General features: G+C 36.9%; 1 protein-coding gene across 6 annotated transcripts in view; it reads right to left on the minus strand.

The window, feature by feature from the left end:
* Nucleotides 1–20620, minus strand: part of CREM (cAMP responsive element modulator) — a 65879-nt gene extending 45259 nt beyond the window's left edge. For all 6 annotated transcript variants that reach the window (XM_012731414.1, XM_004691145.2, XM_004691153.2 and 3 more), the window contains exons 1-3: nucleotides 20494–20620; nucleotides 11644–11744; nucleotides 3755–3878 (exon numbers count right to left, since the gene is read on the minus strand). In XM_012731414.1, the coding sequence (XP_012586868.1) occupies nucleotides 3755–3878; nucleotides 11644–11687 (168 nt within the window). In that variant the 5' untranslated portion in view covers nucleotides 11688–11744; nucleotides 20494–20620. The remainder of the gene's footprint in view (nucleotides 1–3754; nucleotides 3879–11643; nucleotides 11745–20493) is intronic.
* Nucleotides 20621–20651: the final 31 nt, after the last annotated feature.

Genomic DNA, 20651 nt, shown 5'->3' on the forward strand with positions numbered 1-20651 from the left:
TTAGCGACTTCTGACTTAGGCTACAGAGTAGGGTTTACCTAAGCTGATGGCTCCCAAATTGCAAATTCTCAGTTTCAGTAATGGGAATCTATTTTTTTTTTAAGATTTATTTATGCATACAGAACTGGGGCACAGGCCAGAGGTGCAGGGGCAGTGAGACAGTTTACCAGAGACAGAGCAGGGTGCAGAACAGGCAGATCAACAAAATACACTGCTGAGGCGAATAGTGGGCGGGCCAGGAGAGGTCTGCCACACCATGTGTATCAACTCTGGGGCAGGCGGGTACTGAACTCATGCGGAAGTGGCTTTAGCTTCTTAGTACTGTGCTTTAACCTGCTGCGCCACCAGGGAATCTATTGTTTTAACTGTACAGATCTAAAAGGCTAGGGGGAAGGCCTATGTGGAAGTCAGTAATGCAGTATCTAAAGGGAGGAGAGTAAGGCGTCCTTGGTGGTGCAAGGATTAAAGACAGCTCTATTAAGCTATTGTCAGACACTGAAGCATGAGTTGTTTTCCGTAGCCTGGCCATGGAGCTAATCCACATGGCACAGATGATCTATTCTATCTTGCACACCGCCCCCCCAACTAGCTGCTCCCCTCAGCAGTGTATTTCAGTATGTCTGCCTATTCTGCTCCCCACTCTGTCTCTGGTGAATTCTGTCATTGCCCCATTGCCCCACCCTATCTCTAGCCTACACCTCAACTCTTGTATACATAAACAAATCACTAAAAAAAAGTTTTTAAAAAATAAAGGGAGGAAAGAAGAGGCACAACAAAGTTTTGTTTTCAACTATAAATTCAGTAAAGAAGGGCATAATTACAGACTAGGAATCATAGTTATTAAAAACTCTAGAAGACCCTGAATTCATGAAAAAAAAAATGTATGTGTACAATTCTGTTCTGTTCTGTTCTGTTCTGTGTTTTTCTATTCTAGTCACACAAACAAAAAGATTAAACACATAATAACATGCTAAAATTGATGAAATTTCTAGAAATTACGATTATATATTTTGTTGATTTTCTACAATGAGCACAAAGCTTTTTTTAATAAGGAAAGAATTTTTTGTTGTTGTTGTTATGGCTGTTGTTTTTTTAAAAAGCAAAAAGGCTGCATGTTTTTTTTTTTTTATGGGGCAGCTAAGAAAAATGTTACATGGCAGATGTAACTCTACAGAATAGTAGTGAAAAAAAAAAATCCCAGGGACGAATGGGTTTTGAAGCATGAAAGAGGAAAGAAAAGCAGGCTGGCTGTCTAGGGCTCAGTCTTAAAAAGAAGAGACTTTAGAGAACCCATCTGGTGTGATACAATCCAAGCAGCACCTGGATCTTCTTTCTGCTGGGCCTTCCAGTCAATCATCAACTCCTCGTTGTTAACCTTTTGAGATACCACAAAAAGATCCCGCCAGCTTAAGTAGCTGCAGTGTGACATCAGCAAACCCAGTGGCCTGAGCTTCCAGCAGAGTGATGACAAAGGCCCCCTTCAGAAACCATCTTCCTCCATCTCCTTCCACCTCACCACAGCAACCTACAGACAAGGATGCATGCAGCAAATGTGCACTCCTCTACCATATGTGGACCTTGGCAAAGCTGTCAAGAGTTATTTTCAGCAAAGGATTCATTTAGTTTTGGGTTGGGGAAAGCAGAAGTGTAAACAAAGTGATGCATGTTTCATTTAATTCAAATTTTAGAGTTACTGGGACAATGGAGATCATATATAAATATATGAGTAGGGTCTAACCTTCACAAGAAAAAGGTATAACGGTAATACTATGGGAACAAATTATAACTGAAGATCCAGTCTGCCATGGTTTAAAACTGACACTTCATTATATCACCTTTTCACCAAACAAGGGGGGAAAACGTGGTTAAATCAAGTCATCTTTAAAAAGGTAAACTGTGATGCTGACTGATTTTGGTGGATCTCCAAAACTGGCAATCTTTAATTATGACAACTGGCTTGCTGGGTTGACCAGACCTTTGGTCAAAGCTGAGAAGGAACAACTTTACAGGACTGGTGATTTCTAACTACACACTACTACCAATGATGGGACAGAATTTGGGGGATCAATTTTTCAGAAAGCATTTTATACTTTCATAAAATTTGTGTGGACATGAGGTACCAATTGCATTTATTTTATCATTGTAATTAATTTTCAGTTGGCTCATACTGATTTCATTTCTGCAAAGTAAACAAGTCCAGTTTAACTGGAGTGGCCTTCACTCAGACTCTGAGACCTGCTGTGAAGTCTCTGGTATACAGTTAATATTAATGCTGGAAAACAGAAACCTGTAATTGGAAGTTTAATCCAACTGAAAGAAACTTCTCAAAATGAACTAAAGCCTAACGCTGACATAACATGGGCTCAGGTAAGCTCTGAGGAGGTGTGGGGGCGGAATCAAGCCCAGTGGCAGATGTGTTAACATCAGTATTGGCCACAGTAAGCTTTCTAAATGAGTGCAAAGCAGACCTTGTTCCAATGGACAATCCACAGACATCAAAGCATCCTCAGCAAACTCTGGGGAGGGGCCTGAGGTCAAACCCCCAACAATGAATATTGCTACTGAATGTTTTAAGATCAGTGAATGTTTTAAGAAAAGGTTTTAAAAAATTGCTAAATTCAGTCATCATTAGAATTGCTCCTGGTATGCCCAAATATTACAAATATATAAAATGTATTTATATACATTTTAAAAGTAGCACACAATCTTAGTACTGTCCTTATTCCACACTATCACAATGCACTTCAAAGGTGTCCCCACTACCAGATCAATGACTTCCAATCCAACCTCCACATAGCTACTAAAGTTCTAAACACTATGAACATTGGAAAATACTTCAAAAATATTAAGGACCACAGGGATACTTTAAGCTCTCAAATGTACACAACCACCTGTTTACTTTTATCAGCTCAACATCTCATCTAAACTGTAGGCTCCAGTAAAGACTCCACACCTGGAGTTCCCTGAACACACCCTATTCTGGCTTTGTGCTTCTGCACATACTTCTGTGGTCTGTGCTTCCCTGTATTCATCTAACCAGCAAACTCCTTTTCATTCTTTCTGTCTAATGCAAATGAAGAATCTTCTGTAAAGCACTCTTAGTCAACTAATGGTGCCTCTACTGTATGCCCTCATTATTTGTACATAACATTTTACAACAGTTCTTATGCAACTGCTAGTATTATTAAAATACCAATTTATTACATTAAACCATAGGTTAGGAACTATCTATCCCCATGCATCTAGAAAAATGTCTAGAGTAGGTACTTAATATTTATATAATATACACTGATACAGTATATTTTATTGTATAAGTATTGCATACTTTTATGTACATATCTGAGTAATAAATTTCAGGAGTCAATTCATACTGGTTTCTAAATGAAAACAATTCAAAGTTTAACTCCTAACTAAAAAGAAAGTAAAAATCTAACCAAACATCAAACCAAGAAAATTAAGAATATAAATATTCCAATTTGGAATTACCAATCTTCTCAAACATTAATTTGAAAACAACATATTGTGGAAAAGTTTTTTTTTTCCCTTTGCATACTGCTGGTGGTGGAGGAAGCACTGTAAAGTATTATAAAGTGAAATAATTCAAATATGTATTTTCATCTTCAGATCAGTTCAGTAAGAATGGCTGGTAGCCATTCTATGATCAACTGCAAGAAAAAAAGAATCTGCACACAATATTCATTTCCATATATTTTAACTTTCATCAGGGCCTGTCTAGTGCCTGCATTGAATTTACCTGCGCTAAAGTAGGGAATGAATTTTGACCAGTCTCAGTCTGCATATGAGCAGATTTGCTCTCTGCCACAGAATCTGTTACACTTCCATCCTGCTGAGATTCAATTGTTTCCATGGTCATTTGTCTGAAAAGACAGCAAAAAGGAAGAAATATTAAGGCACTATCTAAAATATTTCTCTTTTTACCTAACTTTCTGATTGTAATTTACATTATCCAATTAACTATTTTGTATTTTTGAGAAACAGGTTCAGAGACAAAGTCTTAAATTTCCAAATTTAAGGTACCATCTGTGCTCACTAGATATGAACTAAGGGAGAACTGCAAATTTTTTATGGGAATTAGTTTAATTTCTTATAATAAAGCCTCTTTGAAAATTATTTTAAGTCCTCTAGTATGAATATTTTATGTAAAAATATAAATATTATGACTTTCAAGGCCTAATATACCTGCTTCATATGATGCAGTATGGGAGAATTCCTGTTGTCTAAATTGAACATGCAGTAATGTGTCTTGTTTTGTCAGCACTAAGTAACTTTTAATAAACAAGTGTCTCAAATTCAGTCACAGATGATCACTTCCCTGTAGCTCTCAGTTAAAGAGAATCTAATTTTTCAAGGAAAAACTTCAGACATTTATAAATTTTTGCTTATGAATTTGTTAATAGTTTATATACAGAGTCTTCTCTAGAAAATAAAACATACTCTAACACATTTTACCTTACTAGGAGAAAATAAAAAACAAAATAAATTTTAAAAATTTACAGAAAACACTCTCCACTGATATATTCTTTCAATTGTCATTACTATATGTATTAGTATTTGGGTTTTTTCCACCTTAGTAGTCTAAGTATAGATCCACAAAATATACAAATCACTTAGGACTTCGAATTAAAATGTCCATTACTTTTTTATTCCAGATTTAGTTACTAAATCCTATAGATCCATCATCTACTATCTTTCACTGAACCTTCCTTTACATTTCAACAGCCACTACCTGAATCCAAGCCTTCCATTCTCAGATCTTTTTGAGACAATTTAGAGCCATTATAGAAAATAAAAATCTACAGATTTCTATAAAAATATCTTTCTCACCTCACCCCAGTGAGAATGGCACATTTCAAACAACTAGCAACAACAAATGTTGGCGAGGATGTGGTGAAAAAGGAACTCTCCTGCACTGCTGGTGGAAATGCAAACTAGTACAACCACTATGGAAAACTGTTTGGAGGTTCCTCAAACTGCTTAACATGGAGCTTCCCTACGACCCAGCAATCCCACTCCTAGGTATCTACCCAAAAGACACAAAAACACTGATTGAAAAAGATACCTGAACCCCCATGTTTACTGCTGCTTTCTTTACAATTGGAAAAACATGGAAGCAGCCCAAATGCCCAAAAGTAGATGACTGGATTAAAAAGAAGTGGTACATATATACAATGGAATATTACTCAGCAACCAAAAAAAGTAAACACATGTCTTTTGCAGCAACGTGGATGGAGCTGGAAAAGATCATGCTTAGTGAGATAAGCCAGAAAAAAAAAGAAAAAGAAAAAAAAAATACCGACGGTTTCGCTCATAGCAGGAGTATAATGGACTAGGCGAGAAAATAATAAGAATAATGAACAGTCATATACCAGAGACATTTGTGGGGGGTGGAGTGGGGAATGGGATCAAAAACAGGGAGAGGGAGGGAAGTGCACGGGACTATGGTGATGACACATGGATGACTCACTCAGTGATGGGAAACTCACGGGGATTACAATTGAGATAAAAAAATGTACAAAATGATGTAAAATAAACTATTATATTTAAAAAATTTTTTTCCAGATTTATAAAGTGCATAAAAAATCTTATTACAAATTTGAAGCAACTTGAAACGTCATTGTATTGAACAAGTGGAGGAAAATAATAAAATCCATTTGATCTCATCAAAAAAAAAAAAAATATATATATATATGTATATATATCTCAGAATGTCCCGATTTTTTTAATCTCTATTTGTAACTTTCCCAGCATAACCTTTCCAAAACTAGGTAACAGGTTATCACCATGCATAAACTGCCAATTCCTATGGCTCCACTTTTACCTACAGAAACAGTCCCCAAAGAGAGCACTTGAGAACATTAGTTCTACAGAACATAAAGAGGTATTTATCTGGGAAAGGAGGTATGGGAAATATTTAGTCAAATGGTTTTAGATATCCAGATGAAAAAATTCTTTATTGCAGAATTTCTCAAAAGTTTGAAGAAGCCAGTGTGCCTTGCTTGGTAAAGGTGGAACACTTCCAAAAGTACCTGGCCATCAGACACCCTTTTCCACCAAGCCTGTTCAAGCAATTGTGTTTTGTAATAACTTGAGAAATGTTGTCTCATATGATCACTTACAGGTGTCTCATATGATCACAGGTGTTTGTCAACACCTCTCTTAAGGTTCTGCCAAGAACCTGCGTGTTGACTCAAACATTACGTTGTAAGCCCCTTCTGAGTAAACTCTGTTCATTCTAGAAATATTCACTTAGCACCATCTAAATGACAGATCTTCAAGGTTAAAGTATGGTCTTTGTGCCTAAGGCATTTTTTTTTTAAGGTGATTCAAGTTTTCTGGGGGAACTAATATTTTATAGGTAAGCATCTCCAATTTATACTAAAATTTGAGGGAATAAACTTAGATTATTGGTAAATTCTATCAAGGAAATCAGTAAAGCCTTAAATTACATGACAGGTTATATATATGAAATACTTTGAGGAACAGGAGGGTTTGCTGAAGTCTGCTGAGGATAGAGTATTTTCATTTATAGGAGGATTATGATGGGAAGACAAGAATATGTTTGGAAAACAGGATAATTAATTGTAATAGAGAATCTTGGTGAGGGTTTGCGGAGCCTATTTAGCCTACTAGTGGGGAGGAGGCAGAGCAGTACTAGTAGAAATACTGCCGGGAAGGCTGGCTGGAATTACATTTGGAATTACTTTTAATATGTGTCAAGAAAAGCACCTCACTTAGATGCTTCCTCTAGATTCCTCAGTATCTAAGTATAGTATCAACTAGTTGGTATCTATAAAGAATTCAGTCAAGAACCAGACCATAAGCAAAAATAACTGGTTAGTAGGCCAAACAAATGGTCCAAAGTCCATATACTGAAACTTCTAAAATTAAAAAGAACCTTTTTAGTCCATATTTTAAAACCATTCAATTTTATTTCTCATGTAACTAATTTCTAAATATACTGGATATAAGAAATAACAGCTGACAGTGGGGATGAGGTGGACTATATACAGTACAATAAACAGACCAGGAATTCCAAGTATACGGCAACTTCAGTCCATATAGGGTTAAGTTGTTTACATCTTTATACATAAGATATCACAGTTTTTTGAGTTAAAACTCAGTAACTGATATTTACAATAGCCATCCTGAACTTATACTTATTATACTTTAAGGAGAGAAGTACATGTGATAAACTCTAGGAAGACACCCTTCAAAAATAGTTTTAATGCTTAAAAAAGTAAACCTAAACTATTTGGGACTTAATGATGAGGTACAATGAAATACTTCTAACTTTTTAAGCATTTCCTAATACTTACACACTAAAGTGTTTTCATACATAATAATATCTAATCCAATCATCTTAGTGGTTCCTTTTTTTTTTTTTTGCTGTCCTGTGTTTTTCTCAGAATTCACCTTCAACTTTTCCTTTTTACAACCTGCTCTGTCTTCTTCCATCACACATGCAGAGGGTTCCCAAATATTTGAATACACCTTTCTCCTTTTAAGCATCCTAACCTGCAGTTTTTCCACAAATGCCTGTCCCTTCCTTTATAATTCTTCAGTCAAGAGCATCTCCATTCATTCATTCAAAGCTCCAAAGTTCAGAATCATGTGAATCAGCAACAGATCAGCTATCAAAAAACTCAAAAAGGTAAATTATAGTCAAATTAGGATGTCACAAGGCTCTGAGTTTCCTAGTGAAGAAAGAAATGGAAGGTCAATGGTGACCTTCTTTTATCCTCCTTATCACGCTTGGCATCATCCACTGTTAACCCCCACCCAGCACTGGATGAAACAGTTGAGCTGCATCTCTATGGAACCATACACCACAAAATGGACCACCCCCAGCTATGACTGACCTGTAATGTTCATGCATCCATGCAAGTATCACCTCCACTAGCATCTCACATTTCTAGATTCCCACCAACAAAAGATGTGAGTTTCTTCTATAGTTCATCATCACTCACAGAACTAATCTTGTTTCTCCCCTGACCCACAGTCTATTGCTCACTCCCATTCTCCTTCCAAATCTTTGCAAAGTACTGCTTGGCACTCTCAAAGACCCTAGCAGCCCTCTTAGCTGCTGTCTTTCCATACCTAATCAAGATACAGTTTTTGACTTTGTATCCTCATACTACTATCTGCTGCTTTTTCTCTACTTCTTAAAAACCCATGTTCCACTGAACCTCAAGATAATTAGGTGTGCCATCCTTTACCCACCCACATGATAATCATCACCTTCTATTCATATCCAGGAGGTAAAGGAAAGACTGTGCCCCAAATTGTTCCACCTCTGAAATAGCAACCTACTACCAAATAGTCTAGCTTTTTCCAATTGTCACCCTCCCTCCAAGGCTCATATCACATCTGCTATTCTACCACAAGGAGCTCTTCAGGCCGCTTTCTCCTCTTCCATCACCCTCCCCGCCTTTCTTCATATCACATCATATTCAGTTGAGAAGCTATGCTTTCTCATTTTAACTTTTACAAACACCCTAAGTTCTCTTGTCCCCTTTCCTTTTTTTATCTGTTTAGTAAATTTCAATCTTACATAAAACCAGTTCTGTCCCCTTTATGCCTAAATCAAGGCTGATAAGCAATAGAGAATAAAATTATAAAACAATTTTATTAAGCCTATTGATTTCATGGGTTTTCCATCTCAGGTGGGCAGGAATCTTACTGTTTCCCTAGTGAGCTCATACCCCATTGTTCAGAACTGTTTAAAATGTTCACCTTCTTCTCAAATCCCATAACCCATCTACAACCTATACTTAAATAAAACCTTTTTATTTCTATTCCAAGAAAGAACTCTCAGCTTCCTGACATCAAACAACCCTACTTACATCCACACTCACCATTTCCCCAGGTCTCCTGCTCCCCACTCTTAAATTACTTTGTCTTCTAGATGTGTGTTCAGAGGCATTATACCATCAATTACCCTCCCCCCTTTCTAGTTGTATCCCCCACTAAAGGGCAGAAGCTTTCATTTCCGAGATTTGCACATGTTCAAGTCTCTCCAATTTCAAACACACACACACAAATCCAATGAAACAGAAGTCCTTCTTTAGTTATTCTCTTGAATCTCTCTTTTCCTTCCCACTGCTAACCTACTTTTAAAATCTGCCAACATTATCTCCATTTTTTACCTGCCATCTATTCTAAACCACAAACAGGCTTCTACCTCACTAAAATTCTATAGGAAAGGCAACCAACCCATTACTAAATTAAAGTTCTTGGGGTGCTAGTGGGTGGTATAATGCCCCTGAAGGGAGACGCAGAAGACAGAGTAGTTTAAGAGTGGGGCAGGAGACCTTGGAAAATGGTAAGTATGGATTCCCTATTTGATTCCTCAGAGGAATTCAAATGTTGGCATTCTTCCTTAGACTCTTACATTGATGTCATAACTAAATGCATTTTGCACTCACCTGATTCTCTTGACAATTATTCCACAATCACCTTTGCCAAGTCCTTTTCTGATTCAATGTTAACTTCCAACATTGCATGTGTCTTTAGTGCTATATTTTTACTTCAAGCCTTACTTTCAAAACCCCTCGCTACCCCATGTAATATCATCCATTTCTTTTGATTCAAATACTAGCTTTAAACTGTAACTCTCAAATCTACATTTCTAGCCCAGTGGTCTCCCCTGAATTCCAAAATCATCTATCCAAATGCCTATTTAACATCTCCAAACAGATGTCTTGCAAGTACCTCAAACTCAGTGGATCTACCACTAGCCTTCTCTTCCTCCACGAACATGCTCCTTTCTCTGAATTTCTTATCTCAGGAAATGGGAACATACCATACACCCAGTTTCTCAAATCATAAACAGGTTTCATCCTTTTGGTTTCCTACGGTGTCATCACCAAGTACAATGAATGACTCCATCTTCTAAAGAACAATTTAGGCCCACTTTTTTTTTTTAAAGATTCGTTTATGCATACAGAAGTGGGGTACAGGCTAGAGGTGTGAGGGGTGAGACAGAGTAGGGAGCAGAACAGGTAGATTAAAATACACTGATGAGGGGGAACAACAGGTGGGTCAGGAGAGGTCTGCCATGCCATGTGGGTTACCTCCCTGACCCAGGATCGAACCTGTGCTGCAGTGGCTGTGGTAGCTTCATAATGATGTGCTTTAACCCGTTGCACCACCAGGGAGGCCCCCTTTTTCTAATACTAAATGCTACCACTCAATGTCCCTACTCCAAGGGAGATTGCCAACCTAAGCCAAATACTTCTATATAAAATACTTGTCTGATTGTAAGTTCTTCACTACCACTTTCCAATGCTTACCATTTGGTGACTACCTTGTAATTTTAACAATTTTATAAGGTCAATATAATTAATTCTTTTAGAGATAAGGAAAGCATTAGGGAGTTGAGAATCTAATCATACCACAAAGGTACTGAGTGGTCACAGGCAGGTTTTGAACTAAGGTCTTCTTCCAAAGTCCATATTGTCATTACCAAACCAAACTGTCATTCAATCTCTTTCACAATGTGTCCCTATTTCACTTTCACAGTCAGTGTCCATTCCTTCCCACACTCTGTATTCTGGCCTCTTTATAAGCCATTTTTTCAGCTTTATCCTTCCCCACTCCTTTATCCAACAGGAAAATTCTTAGTTTTTCAAGGGTTGGCTCAAAGACACTATTAAAAAAAAAAAAAAAGATTTGTTTTTTCATAAAAGAAATAGGGTGTAGTCCAGAGGCGTAGGGGAAGAGAGGATTCACTAGAACAGAAAATGTGGATTTACTAAAAAACACTGTTGAGAGGAGCAGTGGGCGAGTAGAGAGGCCTGCTACAACACGTGGGTTAACTCCCTGGCTAGAGATTCTTAAAGATAACATAGAAACAAAGGAGCAAAAGGAAGTATAGGCCCAAAATATTTCATTTTCTAAATGAAAATAAAAGAAAAGCAGTTTTTAATTATAATTAAAGCATTTGATAAACTGATAAGCATCTAAAATCTTAGTTATATTCATATGAAAACATAAATTACACTGCATAACAACTATATTTACAATTTTTAACCTCTCATAAAGACTCCCACTGAAAAACAAATAAAATATTAAAGTTGCCTCTATTCTCTACATTTAAATCATTTTACAAAAATGTCACAGAAGTTTTCCTCTTAAAACTAAACTGAAGTGATAAACCACAAACTGTTTCTGAAAGTAACCAAAATGAAAACTGAAAAGTTCAATTTGGATTTCTGTAAAACACTGGTAAAGACTTTCTTCTATTTTATACAGTTAGATGCACCTATAACTCAAAGACAAGGAAGAAAAAATCCCTGCCCACATCCTTGCTTATGAACTACTTTCTACCAGAAAGGCTAGCGTTCAGAGTAAGCTGAATGCTTTGTCACGTACTGCCTGTTGCCTACCACAGTGCATGGTAGAACATAAACCCTTTAATAGAACAGCTGAATGATATGGGCATACATTATACATATTACATACATCAGCGTAATTATTAAATATGCATATTTTATTCCTGTATTATATGTGTACGTGTATGTATATAGATAGATACACATTTACCCATCATTTTAACTTTGAGCTTTCTAAGTAGAACTTTCAAGAGAACAGATTTTTTCAAAGTAATATATATCCACCTACCTTAGATTTGTCTTAATATATTTTTTCCTGCCACATTTGTTCATTATTAAGACATTTGTAATCAATGTTCTCCTCCTTTCCCGTTTTCTTCTTTATTTATCCTGTGGTAAAAGCATAACATTGAATTTGAAGATCATAACATTTGATTTTTATAAATGGTAAGATTTCAAATAACCTAAGTCATATCCTATTTCTCAGACTATTTTCTACTGAATAGAAAGCAGTGCTGAGAAGTCATTCAATAGACACTAAAATACACAAGATTTTAGGTATCAGTTCCATTTTTTAATTATAATAATCACTTAATAAACTGGATGATTGGTCTTAAATCTCATTCTACTGCAACAAATGTCAATCAGTTTTCATTTAACTTAAATTTAAAACTGAATTTGTTAAAGAACAAAACATCAAGTTCAAAATTTCCTGCTGATACTCTTCGATCTATTTAAAAAGTTGTTTTAGATACTCCAGCAATGATCCCCAATTATTTTTTAGAAATAGATGCTTGACATGCTGAATGAAGTAAAATTGGCAAAAAAAAAAAAAAAAAGAAAGACAAAAAGATGTCTATGTGCTTAATTCATTTGGAGTTGGAAGGGACAAACATGCACATCACCAAATGCTTTCTGGCATCCATCTATACCAACAACGGTGGGACTTAACTGCAGACATACTTTTTTCAGGGTTCCTTCCTATGTGGTGCCCTCTACAATAGTGTCGCACCATCCCAGTTGTGGAACTGAGTAGGCAGGCAAGTTTGCTGTACCTTTCTCAAGGTACCAAGGCAATGGTAATTCCTGACTCCAACTCCCTCCCACCCCAAAACAGGGGCAACAGGAAGTGATAAGTCACTTGAACCAGGCTACCTAGAAAAAACAAAAATCAAGGCATGGTGCCATTCCTAAGATTAAGCCATATTCTACACTACATTATGTTGGCATTTTATATGGAGGCATATATTCCTTATATTCTTATAAAAATTCCTTATTCCATCTTATATTCCTTAAAAATTGTGTAGCAAAAGGGCAAAGTCTATATATTCACTGAACAATGGCTGGCATCCATGATATATCAGGCCCTTATACTAGGCACCGGAGAAGCAGGTGATGAAAGCTCTCCAAAAGCTTGCAATCTTTGTTTAAACAAAGAATATGATAAAATGATTTGATAGTGACAATGATCATGGAACCATATATAATAGATATGTGACCGCCATTTTCTATAGTTCTTAGAAAAATTTTCCCTCATTCAATTCTGAGTTGTTATGGTTGAGAATTTTGAAGTAGAAAAGGTATTCAGTGCAGCCCCAGGATAGCCATCTATTTTCTCTTTTCAGTGGCAACCAGCATTGAAATACTAACTTCCTGCCACACAGCCACAGGATGTAAAATGAGAATCACCAGCTTCATACCAGAAGAATGACCATCAGAAAACTTGCTCCTGAGTCATGCTTATCAGAAAATCATTTCATTCCAACTACTTTTTAAGAAGTCTTCAATGACTGATTGCTTGCCAAATCTAAAAGGATGCCTTTTAGTCCCGATTTTCCTTAACATCCCTACCGCATTCTTACTGTATCCCCTTCAACTCTTTATGATACCACATTCATGGTTTTCTTCCAAGTTATCCAGTCCTTTGTTCTCATATTTTTGGGTGGTCTACTCTATAAAGGTTTTTATTGTCTAGGTTTCAAGTTACAAAAATCTCCTCCACATATTCTCCCAAAGCTATGTCATCCTCACTTGGTGAGTCTCAAATCTCATCTCCTCAGTCCTCCCCTGGGCTTTACCTGTAGATGTCTGCCTATTAGATGCTCCTTCATGGCTTGTTTACAGATCCAAAAGTCCCAAACTCATCTCAACTCCACAGTATGCTCTTATATCAGGGGCTGGCATCACTTAGATTCAGCTACCCTACCTGGAATTCCTCCTCCTCCTTCATTCCCACTTTCTCTAGTCCCCACTTTCTCAGGAGGCAATGTGGTCTGGTACCAATAGTATGATAGTAGTGTGTTATAAAAAAAAATGCTGGCATTGGAGTTTATCTGGCTGTTAACATGAGTTCTATCACTTGTTAGCTGTATGATCTCAGACAAGATGTCAGATCTTACTTGATTTCTTCAAGCATCCTCCTCATGACATCAATCTTGTTGTAAGGAAATGTAAAAGGTACTTATGTCTAATTGTGCTTGGAATAGAGGCAAAGACCACTACCTTAGTCAGCCTCAATAATTTTATCTCCTAAATCTCTCTTAACTGAAATTTTCTCCCCCCTCATTGCTGCTGTCTTACTTTTGAAACTGACCATTTGTTAAAGTAGTAGTCTGTCTATAGTTACTTCATCTTATTCAAGCCTCCTAAATTCCTTATAATACACTCCATAGACCATAACACTATTCAAAATGCAAATCCAAGCACACTATTTTCTTATTCAAAGTCCTCCAGTTGTGCTCTCAAGAATAAATAGCTAATGAGCTTCTCTGGAAACGAAAGGAATTAAGCTGCAGCACTATGAAGCGATCTGCAGCCACTGTAACACCAGCTCTATTCCCAGCCACGGAGCTAACCCACAAGGCACAGCAGACCTCTCCTGACTCAACCACTGCACCCTTTAGCAGTGTATTCAGTTAATCTGCCTGTTTTGTGCCCACTCTCTCCTGGCAAATCCTTTCATCTACCCCTCCCCAAACTTCTGGCCTGTACTCCAATTTTTATATGCATAAATAAAGCTTGAAAAAGAATAAATAGGAAAAATTCCAAGCATTATAATTCAGAGTACTAAGTTGTATTAGTTACAACTAATGTAAAAGCATTCTGAATTTAAGATATGACATTTCTTTCATTAAAACAAGTTCCCAGGTTAAGACTACCTTGTGTGAAACGCCTTTCACAAAGATGGTGCTGAAAGTAAAGAAGTCAAAGCCAATGCAAAAGCTTTAAGGGGCAAGAAGTAGTGCTGAAAGGTGTCCACAGTTATTAAAAAAAAGAGAGAGAGCGCGATCTGTATATCATCCACACCTGCAGCTCTGAAGGCAATTTGATGTCTTCAGAAGAGTGCACCCAGGAGAAACTAGTTTTACCACTAATACCATCAAGTTCCCCGACCATCAAGTTGGCCCAAAGAAGACAACACACGTGTGTTCACTGTAGATGTTAAGGACCAGCTCTAAGACAATGACAGGGCCAAGGTCAATACTGTGACAAGACTTAATGGTGAGAAGGAACAGAATCAACTGACTCCTGACTATGATGCTTTGGATGTTGCCAACAGAACTGAGATCACCTGCATTTAATCCAGTTGGCTAATTTTAAATATAAGTATTTTCACTGCTAAAAAAAAAAAAAATCAGCTTGTATGGATTTATAAAGCAGGAGGCCTCCCACTTTGCAAGTATTTACTATGCATACTTTGAAAACCCCAACTGCTTTTCATACTCATCTCAAATCTTGTTTTAAGGGCTTAGAACTTTCTCTTAATGAGTAGACAAGGGCTGAAGTTCCATCCCCCACCCACACATATACAAAATACCTAAATGGGTAAGAGTTCAAAAGCCCCAGTCTGTTCTCATGATGGGCTTAATGCAGCACATAAATATTCTATTTAGCCTAAAGCATACTCTTTGAATTCATCATGTTTCATTAGATTATAAATTTGAAGCTGACCTCTTGATGACTAAACTTTCAAAGGACACTGATAAAATGTGCTATGTGCTGTAATAGTATAAATAATTTTAAAGTCTTGCCTTTTGAAGTCAAAGAAAGGCTTACCTTTCAGAATAGGCATATTTGAGACTGAAGGCAAATATAGATTTTATTAAGAGAAACATTAACTCAAACTTTCTCTTGCCCAGATGTGGCTTTCTATGCTGAATATAAAAGAAAACTGTTTATCATAATGGTAAAAATTTTTATAACACATTAAATCTGTTTACAAAAATAATATTTAGTTACACATTACTCCTCACCTGTGTATTGCTCTATTCACCTTCTGGTACAACAATTTCATCTGATTATTATCAAGTGTTCCTTAAAATACAATCTCCTACATATGTATTTTTAAATACACTGATTAAAGATAGCATATTTACATTTACAAAATTTTGACAGCTATTCTGTTGTTATTTATATTAATAATCTTAACTTTCTGAAAAATTAGATATGTAAGATATGTAAGAGTCAATCTTCTCGGGCAACTTTAGTAGAATATAAAGCTTACTTAACCAATTTCCACCTCACCAACAATTCTGTATTAAACATTCCTTCTGTGAGACCTACAATTTACATAATGCCCACCCAAGGTGTTTTCCGGAGTGTCCAAGATCTTCTATTTCCACCAGTTGGAGTGTATGCTTACCAGGAGTTATTCATATTTATCACCGAACCTAAAACATGCCAGCCATAGTTATTGTTGCAATTTTGTAAGTGCTAAATAGTATGTCAGATAAAATGATTTAAAAAGAGCTATTCTTATGAAAACTAAGCTAAATGCTTTGGAAAGCCAAAAAAAGGTAGTAAATAAATCCTTTTAAAAAGTGCTGCTTTGGATTAGAATATCCTAAAACTGGTCCTTTGCAAACAAGTAGATTAAAAAACCAGGAGAGGGCCCTCCCTGGTGGCTGCAGCAGATTAAAGCACACCACTAAGAAGCTAAAGCCACTTCAGCATGAGTTTGATCCCTGGCCTGGAGGTGATCCACGTGGCACAGTGGACCTCTCCTGTCCCACCCACTGATCCCCTCAGCAGTGTACTTCGTCAGTCAGCCTGTTCTGCTCCCCGCTCTGTCTCTGATGAATCCTCACTGCCCCTGCACCTCTGGCCTGTATTCCAATTCTGTATGCATAAATAATCCTTAAAAAAATAAATAAATAAAACTGGGAGAAATGAAAGCTAGCTAGGAGAGAGTAGTAATTATAAAGAGCCACATACCTGAAGCTGACAAGGATGACATACAGTTATTATGCATTTTAGGAGAAGGGGGTGAGTAAAGGAAAAATATGATTAAGTTATAACAAGAAATCATACCACTCTTAAAGTTTTGTAATCATTGTGAAGCAAGGTTAAAATAACTCAATTAACAATCTTTATACATCTGTGTAAAAATAGAAGCAGCAAAGAACAATACTTGTGATTACTTGAAACAACTGTGTCTTTAATTTTTTAAAGTCAAACATACATAAAACCAGATGACTTTCTAATATAGTCAAGGCATTCGTTCTCATTTAATTCTTTCAGAGACCTGCTTTAAGAAATCTTAATTCTTTGCTAAAACTACCAAATAATTAACTGTTAGAAGTGCTTTTTCTTTTTCAATTCATTCCCCATCTGGCGCCTGCTTTTGGTTACTTGAGTCAATGAACAGGAGAATCAACGTTAAGGAGGAAATGGAAAATGACATTCAAATAATATGGCCTATTTCCTCCCCTCCAAGCACACCCTCACTACCTCTTCATGAAGAAAAACAAACTTTTAAGTCTTTTGGGGATGTCTGACTAGGACCACTGTGGGGTTCTTTTCAATAGATGGCATGCTACATTACAGTCCACTAAATACATTTCAAAACATCTGCACATTAAGTACTACTGCATTGACTATGAAAACATATATTATTAAAACTATAACTATAAAATAACTAGTAAATCTGGGAAAGAAGAGATAAGATATTTGAATTAGTTAACTTAAAAAATTAATTTCCACATTGTTATACTTACCTAGATTGGTTCTAACTTTAGTGTATTTGAAAAAAATTAGTATCTCATTAAGTACAGGAAAATGCTTAAGTAAATTTAACTCCTCCATCAATTTTAAGACCTGCTAAAGTACCCCAATTATTAAAATACTGTAACATGGTTATAGATGACAAAGGTTTCCCAATACTATAGTTGAAAGTCCCAATATTTTCATCATAATCAATGCTAGGATATAAACTCAAGTTTAAAACATTTCTATGCAAAAAAAAAAATCATTTTTATGCCATCAATGGAAAAAATTGCGCCTGCATGACATTATGAACAAAACTATATGCCATCTGACATAATGAATTAGGATTTTCTAAATTTAATTTTGCTATGTTAAAAACACAGCTTAACTTAGGTAACTTTGAAGTCTATTTTGTGAAATTCTCAAAGTAAAATATCACAACCATATAAACTCTGTTAAAGTTTTATAAGATTTTATTTTTGTTCTGGTAGTATCATTTATCAGAAAATATACGTGAAGATGCTTCCCAGTTGAGAGAATCAGGTTTTGAATGAGGCCCATAGAAGAATTACAGATAAGGTTTGCTTAGAGGCAATCATTCTTCAATCATGAGACAGTTATTCAAAGTCTATGTAAAAATCCCAAATAGCTTCCTAAGCCTAATGATTTTCCTCAAAATTGTTGCCAGTAATTTCCTCTAATACTCTTGGGTAGGAGAGTTAAATGTGCAAAACAAGTATTTTAATTTTTCAACTTTGCTGTAACAGGATTATAACAAGACTTAGTTGTTTTCACCAGTAATATCAGGATAAAAAATTCCCAATAGTTAGCATTAGGTTTCCTCTTAATTTGTTATATCACTTAAGAGTATCAGAAAAGGAAAATCCTTGAGCAAAAGCAAGTATTTATTCTTAAATAGTATACGCTTCATTAGGCAGGTCCCATGTTAAAGTATTTTAAATACCTTACACATTCTTTAATTGGAAATTAACAAACTAATTTAAAATGTTTAATTCTACCCATATGAGAAACTTTCCTGGAAACCTCTATTTCCATTTTAATAATTTTGAAATTACAGTCAATGTAAGAAAACAGCTCTTTCAAATTTAACTTTTATATATGTAATCTATCAGTTCAATAAAGTAGAAATACTTCACAGAATTCAAAGACAATTTCAGGTTTATTTCCTTAACCAATGTTGGTTGTATATCAAAATAGAAATGATTTAGCTGTTAAGTGTTTGCATTGTTCACTTTTATTTTTAAAAGTCTATCTAAATGGAACATGACACTTGAAAGCTTTTGAAAAGACTGCTCACTTTGACAAACTTGGCTCAACTTTCTGGTGTAATACAAAGAATATCAAGTCAAGGGAAAGAAACAGGACTGGAAACGTGTCTACATTAAGAAAGATTCATTCAGTCAGGATCCTTGTATATGTTAACCTAAAACTCTTCCCTACTTTTAATGAAATGGCCATAATTCTAACCAAGATTTCATATTTTAATTATGTGTGACTTCTTCAGCAGGAAACTACAGTAGCTGATGGAATCTGAAGTGTGGTAAGTTCCTCAGTAGCTGCAAAGTTCATTAACCTTCAGGGAAATGTGACAACAAAGACTAAAGAGCTCCTCTGTGTTTATAAAGTCAATAAAAATTTATTCATATACTCTTGTAAAAATACGTGTATACACACACACACACAAAAAAAAACAACAGTGTAATTACAACTTTCACACTCACCAAAATGATTCAACATGTCACTGGAAAGCATTTGCTTACAATAATGTATTTGCAGATGTATCAAGTGCCTGTCATTATCCATACTTAATATGACAATGCTTTTACTCACCCAGGATCAAAACCACTTAAATCTTTTTTAAAGTTGTATTAGGAACAGTAAGTAGTTCCTTAAACATCAGTTTTTAATACTTAGCATGTATTAACTAAAACATAGATTGCCTTATTTTGGGTGTGGGGGGAGGGGTTGGGGTAAGGATTACTTTTAGTTTACAAAGATTTAGAGATTTCTATGATTTATCGAAGAAAAGCAACTTGTTACCCAAAAACAGGATCTAGAGTAGGAAAAAATGTGGTGCCCACAGGAAAAAAAGCAGAAAACATGAATTATTAATCTAATACAATTTTCATACTGTATCTCTACCACCATACATCTAGGTTTTTATTTCCTTCAAGGGAAGGTGGCTGCACTATCGGCTTGGCAGATGAAGCAGAAAACAATTTTCAAGAAAGTCACGTAGTTAACCTGCACTTTTAAAGGGGACTCTTTCAGGTTTAGTTGGACTTTTCAGGTTGATCTTGCTAAATTTCTGAAAATTTGATTGCAAACTGACAGCTGTTTCACCAAACACACTGCAGAAACATGACTTCAAACTTAGGAACCTGGTATAACCGGTAACAGGTTAAAGAACTAAGTCAAATAATGTGTTACCTATTCAGCAAGTTCTGGGAACCTTGGTGGAAGTCCTAAAAAGGCAAAATCAAAAGTAAAGACTACAGAGAAAATGCAGTTTCCATGAGCGGTCAAGGATTTTGTTCCTTCTTCGCAACCTTACAAAGTCTTCGCATTATCTCATCAGATCTATCATGTCTGGGGGCCTGAAATGACTCAACAGCAATCTCCCTCGGACTCGTTTCCGAGTAGGAATTAGTGAACGTTAGTTAAACTTAAAGGACATAAAATTGAAACAAAAGTGCTGCCAATTGTCGGCTGCGGTGACAAACCCACGTCCTTACGTCTTGTTTTCTTCTTAGTTTACAAGAGGGGGAGCCACATTCATTAGAAAGACTTTTCCAACTTTTGCTGAGTTCAAAAGGAATCAAGGAGGACTCAGAGAGCAGCCGAGCCCGTTCCAGCCTTGGGAGAGCTACGCGACTAAACCGAAGAGGGTCGCGGGCCGAGCGGAGAGGCGAGCGTCCGCCGCGATGTCTGGAGGCCCAGGGGCCGGCGCAGCGGGCCCGGAGCGGGAGGGCGCCAGCCCGGGAGGCCGCTCCGCTCCCGCTCCCCCGCTCCCCGGCGCGGCCCGACGCCCCCGACCCGCTGAAACCAGGCTCCGCTCCGCCTCCAGCCTCCGCCTCCTGCGCCGCGTCGCCGGCTCCTAGGTCTCTGGGTCCGGGGCCGAAGCGCCACTTACCCGCCGCGATGGGATTTACGTAGCGGACCTCGTCACTGATTACGGACGGGAGGAGGTGGAGACGGCAAGCCCGACCGCCGCTCAGGAGCGGCGCCGCCGCCCAGCAACCCGGCGCCGGCGCCGGCGGCGGCCCCACGTCGCCCCCACGTCAGCTCTGA

Source organism: Condylura cristata, unplaced genomic scaffold (genome assembly GCF_000260355.1).
Source record: "Condylura cristata isolate star-nosed mole 26May11 unplaced genomic scaffold, ConCri1.0 scaffold00030, whole genome shotgun sequence".
In the NCBI taxonomy this organism is placed as follows: domain Eukaryota; kingdom Metazoa; phylum Chordata; class Mammalia; order Eulipotyphla; family Talpidae; genus Condylura; species Condylura cristata.